The 12,118-nt window shown below is 43.8% G+C and overlaps 1 protein-coding gene across 1 annotated transcript in view; it reads right to left on the minus strand.

The window, feature by feature from the left end:
• Positions 1 to 12,118, minus strand: part of LOC144772679 (V-type proton ATPase subunit S1-like) — a 347,985-nt gene that overhangs the window by 181,048 nt on the left and 154,819 nt on the right. Inside the window, exon 6 of the mRNA XM_078657142.1 lies at positions 4,596 to 4,681. Within this exon, the coding sequence (XP_078513268.1) occupies positions 4,596 to 4,681 (86 nt within the window). The remainder of the gene's footprint in view (positions 1 to 4,595; positions 4,682 to 12,118) is intronic.

Raw genomic sequence — 12,118 nt, forward strand, 5'->3', positions numbered from 1 at the left:
GCATGCAGTTGCCTGCGTCTGTAGATGAAGGAATTCGATATCATCACCTCCCTCTGACATATGGCATTACATGTAGCTTATTGCTTAGTATATTTTATGAGAGAGATAGTTTTGAATACTATTTCTCCAATTATGATTCTGTGTTGCCAGAAGTCCCGAATTATAAGCAGATGAATAAATGGGATTACTGGAAGAGTGAAGACAGATTGGCCAAATTCTTCATTCCTTGGATTACCTTAGATACTTCACATGCCCGTAGAAATAACCTGACATGTAAGGTGTCCGAAGTCGAGAAAAAGTTCATAGGGCAGGTGGATGATCGTTACAGGAGACAAAAGATTTTGAAAAAATCAGGACAAGGGAAATTAGATTGGACCGAGGAAGAGAAGTCACATAAGAGAAAGGGTAGTAGTGGTCCAATAGCTTTAGATAAAGCACAGAAAGGAAAGTTATGTCTTCACCGAGCCAAAACGTATTATGAAAATGTATACGTGGGTGAAGTTGACTGTGAACATGCTTTTAATTTAGAGTACTACACTAAGGATTTCCTGAAGGGAATGCAAGTGATTCCAAATGTGTATTTTGTATGTGGAAGAAATGCTTACGTGAGACTACCTGACAACTGGTATGGATCATGTTACTTGGCAATTGTCTTCCCCAAAATATATCATGCACAAGACTTATTGATCAATGAGGGCCAGATATCATCGAGGGGAAGGAGAGATTTAGGCGATGCAGAAATGGTTGGAGATGTCTTTGGAGCTATGTTCCCTCTTTTGGGAATAATCCTTAATGATGTTAAAATTAGACGACTGGCAACAGTTGTCGACAGGTTGTCTGCCAGCACTGCTCAGTCCTTAATGCTGGTAGAAGGAGAGATGCAATCGATAAGGGCTATGGTTCTTCAAAATCGGCTTGCATTAGATGTCTTATTAGCAAAAGAGGGCGGAGTCTGTAAGGCTTTGAAGGTTCAGGAATGTTGCACTTACATTCCAGACCTTTCAAAGCCCCTTGAGAAAGTTATTAAGAACATAACTAATATACACAAAGAGATCGAAGACTTGAGTAGAGAAAATGTCTGGGAAAAGGTGGGCCATGGAATGAGTACAGTTGGAGGGTGGTTTTCCACCTTAGGCAAAAGCTTTATTTGGTATATCCTAAAGCCTATCATCATAATATTGATCTGTGGGATAGTATTGTGGGGATTGGTGAGGGTATTCAAATGGTACAGAGCAAGAAGGTCAGAAAGGGCCCAAAGAGAACAGTTGCAGAGATTGGCTGCCATACAAGATAATCAGTACAGGAGCCTGAGAGCTCTGGAAGCGCAGAGAATGCCAGCAATAACTGCAGTTTAAATGTTAGTGATGACCCCGAGAGGTCATCAAAGGGGGGAACTGAGAGAGCGCAAACTGATATAAATATATGAGTACATCACATTTACCTATAGAGAGCATAATTCATGAAGAGAAATGCCATGAGTGCTAATAGTATTTGAAATTATATTCTAAATGTATAGCTAATATAGAGATTTAAGTAGAAGTGGAATTAATACAGAAATGTGTGACATTATATGATTTTATTAGACGTGATTATTTTGAATCTATGTCGTGTAGCTGTTAACATATAAGATGGTCTGTGGTAAAACGCAGAACGTGGTAGGCCTCAGGGCCAGAGCTGGAGCTAAAAGGGAAGGTGTTTCTTTTCACGACACAGATTGTTTAACGTTTTTGGTCATTGCATTAATGGGCCATGATTTAGAGTAATGTTTTCCAAATAATAGAATAAGAGTTTTAGCATGCTTTAATTAAATGAAGAAATAGAATGCTATAATCATAATGTGAAATATTGTAGGCCTGAAATGTTTTAGCATTGATTTACACGTACATGTCTGGGCTGAGAAATGTTGCAAGCCTTTTTAGAAGTCTATGAGAGTTGGGTTCTTGGCGGCAGATATCTGTCTGCAACAGGAAAGGGGGGATCCAATTATAAGTGAATGAATAGAGGCCTGTTCAGTAGACGGCCCAGACATGGAGGAGGGTTCTGGAATGTTTAAGGGGTATCAGCGGGCCGGAGAAGAGACTGAGAAGCAAGGTCAACTCTAACGTCTGAGGCCCAATACAAAGCATCATGGAAAAAGCCTGAAGTTGCACCACGTGAGAGGCGTTTCGCAAGGGGCGTCTCAAATGTTGTTGACTATTTTGTATTAGGGACAGCACCCCTGGGTGGAGTTAGAGCAGAGACCTGAGGACCCTTTAGAGAGCGGATGGGTAGGCAGTGAGGGGTCATGACTGGAGAACTTTAGGTTTTCACCAAGAGACTTAGAGTGGGTGACTTCCCTTGGGGGTCATTCATTGCTGACACCTTTGTTAGGTTGGGATTTGGTTAAGTAGGGATACCATCTAGAACAGGGTAGGGACGCCTAACCTGTGTTTGTTTTCCTCCAACCTAAATGAAGGAGAGATATGCGTCTATGCTGATAGCTTTGCTATTTTTAGAACTTGTGTTAGTGATTTCTGTTGCTCGTCTGAGGGCTTTTCGAGAGCACATGTATGTAATTGGACCTGTGTATCTCGTGAATCTCATTCTGAGATGCTTGTATTTGCAGCTCATTATATCTTTACAATAAACTTTTGAAACCTAGAAGTTGTCCGTGATCTTTGAGAGCAGAGTCCTTTCTTGGGTGAACTAATTTGTAGATAGGTGTACTGTTTCCTTCCAAGACAGGCAATAAAGGTTCAGTCGACCAAATCGAGGTTTGGATCAATAGAGATAAGTTATCGATCAAAATCTCGCCCTTTCACCCCTCCACCCCCGTTTGGTAGCAGCCGCTACTGGTCAAAAGGCGAAAGTTTCAAAATGTTTCAACACTGCATCAAAGCTACCAAAAATGAGATCATATACTAGGAATTCACCTACCTAGAAATCCTAAAGATCCTTCATTGTGTTTCTCTGCAGCATTGCAGGAATCTCCTGAGCTCGCAACACTATCTCTCTTATTCATTAAGTACCACCCTACCCTCAAGATCTTCTTCCCTTTCTTAAAATGTTCAATATATATGTTCCCCCGATACACATCCTTCAGCATCCTTCAGCATCATCAAGTACACATCCAGATAGACGCTGAAGACACTCGAATTCACATATGAATGAATGACGTTTCAGAGAGCAAGACAAATATCAAATAATGATGAGCCCACAGATGCAACAAAAGGGAAGAAAACATATTTAGCTTGGACGTTGCAAGAATAGAGAAATCGGTTCTGGGGAGGTCAAAGTATAAGATGTTTACTATCAAATTGCCTGAAAACCTTCAGCCAGAGGAAGTAACTTGTGTTTTTATTCCACACAGATCTGGGGTCCGCTCCATAAATCACCATAATCAGTGATGTGAACCTAGACACTTCAATGCTCAGGAGAACCCTGAGGTTCATGCAAACTGACCACCGGCTACAAATGACAACGGCTCTAGAAATGGGTCAGACTATTGCAACATACTACGGGCTCCCCAAAAAATCTCAGTGACAAACTGTAGGGAATACAAAATCCTACTCTACTGGCATTCAGTTGAATCAATGATCAAATTGAAAGGATTCTGAAATAACCACAAACCCTTTTGGATCGATGGGCCCAGTTAAATGCAAGATCGGACCCATAGTTACACCCTTGATAAAACCATTGATCAGCCAGCCTGCACTTTATCAATATGACATCCAAATGCTTGAAACATTGAGGCAGATAATTGAGAGTCTGGGGTCCCGGACTGTGGTACTCCTTCACCCGTATCCTCAAAGCAAAGTCAAACTACCTCTACTTCCAAAACCTCCTGGTGACTGAGCTCTTTAGGCTGCATTCCACTGAAGAATGGCAACAATGTGTACAGTGATGGAAGGATTCCATACATGGGTTCAACAACTCACTTTAGTTGGACTCTGCCTATCGCCCTCTTTCGCATGAGCATTTTACAAGCTTTTTCTTTAACAAATCTCTAGTGTCAGCATCAGGTGTCATTTTATTTTACTTTTAAAGTTTTATATAGTGCGAATATGACCCTAGAGGGTATTAGAGCGCTTTACATTACAACATTTGGATACATTAGAAGGTTGAGGAGGTATGGCAAGACTTTAACAAAAAGGACTACATAAGTAAACAACAAATTCACACTTATTGATATGAAGTGTATGGGCCTCCACCACAAATACTTGGACCTGCCTTCTCCCAGCTGCCAAATTATCAAGAGGATCATGTGATAGTTAAATTATTTATTCCGCAAAGCCTGCACAGGTCTTTAGTTTTTGCAGTGATTATGGTTTGACAGCAAATCTAATCTGCATCAAAAAATGGCTTTGGTGGTGTAAGCTGCACTTTACCAGAAATATTAACGTAACACACACTGAGTCCCATTAATAACAAAAACAATGAGTGTAACCATTAATATTGAAACCGGAAACTGTCCTACTTATTAAGGACGAAATAGGTGATGTATTGTGCTGGTGGCTGCAAGTGATGACCACCTTTGAAGGATTGGGCCAACCAAAGGAATTGCTGAATACTTTACAGACGTCTTGTGGGTCACTCAAGTCTGAGGAATTACTCACCTTTGAAGGTCTCAAAGCAGAATAGATTGCTGAAAACTCCATTTCCTTTTCTCGCAAAATTGTTGTCAACTTTCCAATTTTTTCATCTACAAATGAGAAGGATAATGATTGAGTGGAGTTAGTATAGCGTTCCCCTATTTTGTGGCACAGACTTAGCAATGCTTCCACACTAGACTCATTGAATCAATTCCATTTTTTTATTATTGTGAAATATGAAACACCGGTTACAATAAAAATCGAACAAAAATGGGTAAACAATAGAGAAATTATAAAAATATTGATTAAAAAATCACACAAAAAAACATTGAATGCTCCGTGGGTAAATCAAACCTAACAGTGGCCAAATATGTCATGATTAGGAATAAGATCAGCAATAAATTATCCTGTCTTTTTAGATGGAAAACATTCTAAAGAAAGTTAATTGCCTTTGATACTTTGAGCTAAACAAAGGTACATTTTGTGAGTAGGTGATCTTGACCATAAGAGAGCCTTGCTCTCACTCCACTGTTTTCTATGTCAACATTTTTTGAGTGTGGGGCAACTTTGTTCCTCAGGGCCGGTGAAGCCTTGATGAAAACGCAGACGGGACAGTGAAAATGGAGGCGAGAACGATGTAAAATGTATGCCTTTCTTAGAACACTCAAACCTGACACCGCAGTTTGGGGTTAGGTCCTTCCTGTCATCTTCTCACTCGAGTGTTGAAGGACAAGCTTCACCCGAGGAATGTGAAGGCATGTTTTCGATTTGAAAACAAGTGTCTGCTTGTTGTGTCTGGATGGGTACAATTGAGATTAATCACTGATAGCCCACTCAAGGAACTGTGACCAAGAAACAACCCAACACCAAAACACCCAAAGTAGGGGTTTGGGAAAAATGAGGACTCCGAGCTCATTGTTCTTCTCATTCTAACAAGCTGTGACCATAATTGAAATCCTCATGAGTACTTTGAATATTTTCTTACTTGTCACTAGTGTACTGTTGGTGTGTATTTACTGTCAGCCAATATGTAGGGTATACTGTGTGTGTGTGTATATATATATATATATATATATATATATATATATATATATATATATATATATATATATATATATATATATATATATATATATATATATGTATAGTAAAAAGGTAACATATTAAAAGTAGATAGATAGATAGATAGATAGATAGATAGATAGATAGATAGATAGATAGATAGATAGATAGATAGATAGATAGATAGATAGATAAAAGGTAACATATTAATGTAACTATAACTCAAGCCCCTGCCATGCACAGTGTTGTCATGAATGAATTACTGGCCGTGTCCAAGGGTCAGAACACCAAAATACAAAAGGCCGGTTTAGTGGCTTTTTCAAGGGGTCAGCTCCTCAACATATGTAAATCAGACCAGTTGGCTTTGTTAGTAAATCCCACAATATTTTATCAATAATTATAATCCAATGTATTACCATGTACACCCAATGCAATGCTTAATATTAGTCACAAAAATATTTTAAATTAAGCACTTTTCATCAAAATAACCATAAATATGTATTTGAGTCTTGAACACTCTTCAGGCTGCAAAATGCAGTCAAAGGACCAACCACAAGGGGTACCAGCACTCCGCTAAAGAGCATACAGATCCAGCTCGAAGTGCTTAAAAAATGATGGTAAGCTGTTCTGGGGTAAGGAGACTTACTGTGAGTTTTTTAAAATGTTCATGTTAGGGGCCCTAAAGGGACACCCCAGCAATAAAATAAAAACAAAAAAATGGTATTTTTTCCCACATGATTCACAAACTCTCCTAGGACTCAGCATTCTCAAATAGGATCTGAATATTGTGCAAAACAAGGAAAAAGGTATTTAGCGAACTACTGCTGCGCTCGGCCAATGACACACATGGGGTTTATGGCTAACTTCCCGCAGCACATAGCCAAAGGCCGTGCACAGTGGGGGTTCACAACCAATGGAGTGCCGGGTGAAGGACCTGGCCAGAAACCAGGCTAAACAGCCAATACGCCCTGTGCATTGCCAAAGGATGTGTGCAGTAGGCATTGACCACCCACAGAAAGTTGGGTTCCATGGCTGGCCAGGGACAGGGCCCAGTGGCCAACTCCACTGCAGATGTTTCCAGCCCTCAGAAGATTGGAAGCAGGTCATGGCTGGAGGCCAGACCCTGCAACCAACCTCTTCTGCGCATGGCTAGGCCATCAGCTGTGGATGCTGGCTGCTCCTAGAAAGTTAGGCACACACGCTGGCTGAAGCCAGAGTCTACATACAAGCCCCCTCACTGTACATGACCAAAGGACACGCTATATGGATGATGGCCACAGACAGAGAGTTGAGTGCACAGGCAGGCTAGAGGCTCTGCCATGATATGGAACTGGATTTTCTGACCTATTCTGACTTTCAGAAATGGGAGGCGACTAAACCCTTCTCTGTGAATGTACTCTAACACCAAAGGATAATTAACAAATGGCTATCCCCTATTAGCATCTTTCATTTTTGCATAAGGCCATATTAAGGTGGTGCATATTGTAAACCAGTGGCATAACATTTAATGTCACCTCTTGGCTGTGGTATAGATTTCCACAATCCACAGGAGTGACTTTAAATCTTGACTTCAGGCCTGCCATGGCATCCCTAATGTGAACAAAGCTGCAGGCTGTTGTTACCAAAGAAAATCAATCATTGTGGTATATTGAAAAACTACTCTTGACATTAAATAATCCCCACAGGAAGCCAACTATGTTTTCATAGAGTCTGAAAGTAGGGCACAAAAAATATTGTGGTTGGCATGCCCTTACACTGAACAAGTTAAACGTGTAATTTAATTCCTTAGGCTGCATTTTAATGTCCTCATTGAAAACGCCTACTTATGAGTCAAAAAATCACATTTCTCTGCCTGTAACCTGGACAGTAATTAATTCAGCTCTGTCCTACTCTCCCTCTTCCAGTGGCTTTAATAAACTCTTTTTAGAGGTGTGAAATAACTCTGGGAAAAACAACAGGCCTGGCCGGATAGAAGAACCCATGCAGGAAGGAGTTACTTACAGGCAATCGACCCTTAACTGTTCTGGAATGTGATAGGAGAAATGACAAGAAAAGCAGATGAGCTTTGCAAAACCTGTCTTGGACCTTGATAGATGGTATGTTCATAAGAAACACAACTCTAATGTAAGAAGTGTCTTTGACAATGCCCTGTTCCTAACCAAGCATTCGCCTCTCACCACAGAAGGATTTTGCTGAGAACCAGTTAAGGTTGGTTTTCCAGCAGGATTCCCTCATTGTAAAAGTACTGACACCGGGTGAGGATTCAGAGTTCCCCACACTGATACTTGGGTCCTGTCATCCTGAAAGGCACAGTAAAGTGACAGGAAATACTGCAGAACAGTACACTTTACCTGTAGGAATTTTCTTTTAATTGGGTTTGGAGTTATCACTGATAATTAGATATTCTCTTCTACAATCGCTCAGGGGTTTGTACGGCACAGCTACTAACCCCTCGGGGTCTCAAGGTGCTGGGGGACTACTGATCTATCTGGGTTTGGCAGTTCAGTTGAAGTACCAGGTATTGAGATCCTTCCTGAATTAGGTCAGCGGCAGGGAATGCCTGAGGTTGGGGGGCAGGATGTTCCAGGTCTTAGCGGGGAAGTAGAAGGATCTTTTTCTGGTTCTGGTCTTGTGAATCCGTGGGATGGTCGCTATGGCAAATTGGGTGGAGCAAAGTTGTCTAGCTGGTATGTGGAATGAGAGGTGGTGGTTCCGATATACTGGTCCAGCATCGTAGAGACGGTTGTAGGTGTGTGAGGAGCTTGAAGGTGATTCAGTTGTTGAATGGGATCCTGTGGAGTTGTCGGAGGTGTTGGGTGATGTAGCTGTGGCGGGGGAGGTCCAGGAACAGCCTAGCTGTGGCATTTTGGATGTTCTGTAGTTTCCTGAGCTGTTTCTGGGTGATGCTGGTGTACATCACCCGTCTTTCTGGATTCTGTGGAGATCCATTGGAAAGTTTTTTAGAGCTGGGGGAGTGTGTGGGAACAGGAAGAGGATACGGCATTGATCTGGCAGTTCATTGTGAGCAAGGAGAACAGTATGCTGCTGAGGTTGCGTGAGTGTTTCGTGGGGGTGGGAGGGGTGCCTAGGGTGGTGTGCCACCAGGATTCGCCCCAAGCTGAGTGGACGGTTCCCAGGATGAGTACTTCAATCTTGTCCGAGTTGAACTTGAGGCAGCTATCTTTCATCCAGGTGGCCACTGTCTTCTTCCCACTGTGGAAGTTGGTTCTGGTGGCTGCGGGTTTGTTGGTGAGGGAGAGGATCAGCTGGGTGTCGTCGGCGTAGGAGATGATGTTGAGTCCATGGTTTCTGATGATGGCCGTGAGGGGGGCCATGTAGATATTGAAGGTGCTGGAGCTCAGGAGGAACCCTGAGGCACTCCGCAGCAGATCTCTGTAGGTTCTGAGATTACTGGAGGTAGTCTGACTCACTATGTTTGGCCGGTACAGAATGAGTGGATCCAGTCCAGGACCTTGTTGCAGTTGCCGGCGTCATGGAATATTGGGATTAGTGTGCGTGGGAGACTGTAGAGTAACCAGACAAGAGGTCCAGTAGGATAAGGGCTGAGTTTTCACCGTGGTCGAGGAGGCAGCGGTTGTCGTCGGTGGTGGTGAGGAGTGCGGTCTTGGTGCTGTATTTGCTTTGCAAGCCGAATTGAGAGATATCTAGGATTTGGTTTTCTTAGTTGAACTCCGAGAGCTGGTCGTTAATGGCCTTCTCGATGACCTTGGCTGGGAAGGGGAGGAGGGAGTTAGGTCCGAAGTTCCTGAGGTCTGTCGGGTCGGCGGATGACTTCGTCAGCAGGGGGTTGATCTCGGCGTGTTTCCAGTCGTCGGGGAAGGTGGCGGTTTCGATGGAACAGTTGATGGTGTTGCGAAGCTCTGGGGCAATGGAGGTGGCAGCTCAATGCAAGATGTGATACGGGCAAGGCTTTGATGGAGCTCCGGAGTGGATGCTCTTCATGGTCATGAGTGTGCCGTCTGTGGTAAGCGAAATCCAGTTTTGCAGGATTTGTTCGGGGTGCAGCGTGGTTGCGGCGTGGTTGCGTGCAGTGGTGAAAGACCTTGTGGCAGGGTCTTGGGTGTTGAAGCTGTCATAGATTTGCCTGATCTTGTGGTGGAAGAAGGTGCCGAGTTTGTTGCAGAGGTCTTAGGAGAGTGGGACGTTTGTGGTCTCCATGTTGGGCCTGGCGAAGCCTTGACTATGGCGGAGAGTTCTTTGCTGTTGTGTGCATTGGTATTGATTTTGTCTTGGAGGGCCATTTTCTTTCTGGTTCTGAAGAGGAGGTGGTGTGCGTTGAAGGCGGTTTTGAAGGTTGGAAGGGTTTCCGGGGTTTTGTTTTTCCTCCATCTCTTGTTGAGTCATCTGCAGGTGCCTCTGGACTCGTGAAGGGCGAAAGTGAACCAGCTGGTGTTTAGTGTTGCTTGCCTGGTGCCTTCTTGAGGGGTGTCAGAGTGTCAGCCCAGTTGGAGATCCATCGGAGAAAGTTGTGTGCTGAGGTGTTGGTATCTATTGATATCAGTGGTGTGTAGTGCTGAGGAAGGTAGTTAGGTGTTCCTCAGTGGCCTTGTTCCAGCTATGACGGGGAGGTGAGGGTGGTGGTGGACAGTGGGAGTGGCGAAGGCGAAGTGCATCCATTGGGGATCAGTCCAGAGGAGTTTGGTGGTGTGGCTGTAGGTGATGTTCCCTCTGGTGGTGATGACTGGATGAGCATTTGTCCGGCTGCGTGGGTTGGGTGGTGACTAGCTGCTTGAGTCTGATGTTGGCAAGGCTCTCTAGAAGCGACATGGTGTTCTGGTCAGCAGTTGATGCACACACACATCACTGAATATTATGCTTGTTCTGCTATCTTGGAGTTTAGACCCCCAGGCTCCATGCCACTATTAACTCCTAACATACCATATTGACAATATTCAGCATTCACAGTTAAACATTTAGGGGCAGATTTACAAGAAACTGACGCATCTGTACAGATGCATCAGTTTCCCTGCGCCTGCGTGAAAAACCCTTGCGCCACCATAGATGGCCGTACTTACAATACGGCGCACGATGGCGCAAGGATTGACAGATGTGTCAGAAATTCTGACGCATCTGTTGGCTGAAAAATCGCGCATTGCTGGAGTCATGTCGCAAGCACGACGCAACTCCAGCAATGCGTGTTGCGGCCTATTCCCAATACACTGTGTCACTGCTTGAAGCAGGCGTAAGGTTTTGACGCAGTGGCGTCTTAAAAGTCACGCAGTGAAACCTTGTAGATTTCACTGGGTCACTTTTACTAGGCTTTCCTGCGTGGAACGCCTACCCTGCATACATTATACCTCACGAAGATATAAAGTCACGCAGGGATTTACAACGTGACACATCTCCCTAGATGAGTCACGTTGTACATTTGCTGCATATTTTAAGCCGCTGTTGCGTCACAAAAGTAACGCAACGGAAGCGCAAAAGTGTTGCAAGGGCCTTCTAAATCTGCCCCTGAGCATGGTATGTCACTAGGTGGAGCCAGGACAATGTTCTTACTCAAGGGCAGCTCGGGTTCTTGCAGGGACAATGTGCGTATGCTTGTTTGTGAGTGAATTGTGAAGGATTGTTGGCTGTTTTCTGTGTTTATTTGGTGTGTTTACGTTTTGGGTGTGTTTGGTGTGCTTGTGTATGTATATGTAGGTGTATCATCTGCGTGTATATATGTTTTTATGTTTGTGATATGTGGTGTGTGTTTGTGTGTCATTGTGCGCAGGTTTCTTTGGAGTGGTGGGTGACTGCTTAATGTAGTAATGATGCTTACTGGTTTTAGGCATGCTGTGCAGTGTGCAGGCAGTGTTCTTTGTTCACTTAATTAATAATGTGCCTTAAAATGTCACCGATGCTGATGTGGCCAGAGGCATTTGGAGTTTGTAGCTCATTTGCTGTGACTAAGCAGGCAAGGCAGTGATAACACCAGGTTGTAGGTCACTCGAGCCAGCACAGGCAGAAATATGTACACGCATTGGCCTTTCCACTATGTGCTTCTGCTGCTGATAACCATTTATAGCACTCGGTCTTTCTGTTGACAGTGAAATGGTACAATGTTATTTGTTATTTTGCTTTGAATTAAAAGGTCATGTTTTGAAAAAGTCAAAGCCCTCCCCATTGCTGATTTAACTGCTGACCTGATCCCGGTTGCTGCCTTAGAGTGGGCTCTGACTGCCTGTGGTCAAGCCAGCTCCACTGGTGTCTCGGGCCAGTGGCTCAAGAACCTGTTCTTCACTCCTTTAAACTGCTACATCTTGCCACTTGTTTTCTACAATCTTGATGGGGTCGGCGCCCCGCAGTCTCCCCCGGCTTCCATACCACCCCTGCGCATTAACTACCTTCTGCGCTCACTTACGGGTTGGAGAACACTGAAACCACCTCCGTCATTCTCATGCCCTGTGGTCGCAGCTCCCCTGTCACCCATCCCATCCCTGAGTAGCATTGGTATTGCGTTGGTACATCCTTTCTATTCC

Source organism: Lissotriton helveticus, chromosome 1_1 (assembly GCF_964261635.1).
Source record: "Lissotriton helveticus chromosome 1_1, aLisHel1.1, whole genome shotgun sequence".
NCBI classification, from domain to species: domain Eukaryota; kingdom Metazoa; phylum Chordata; class Amphibia; order Caudata; family Salamandridae; genus Lissotriton; species Lissotriton helveticus.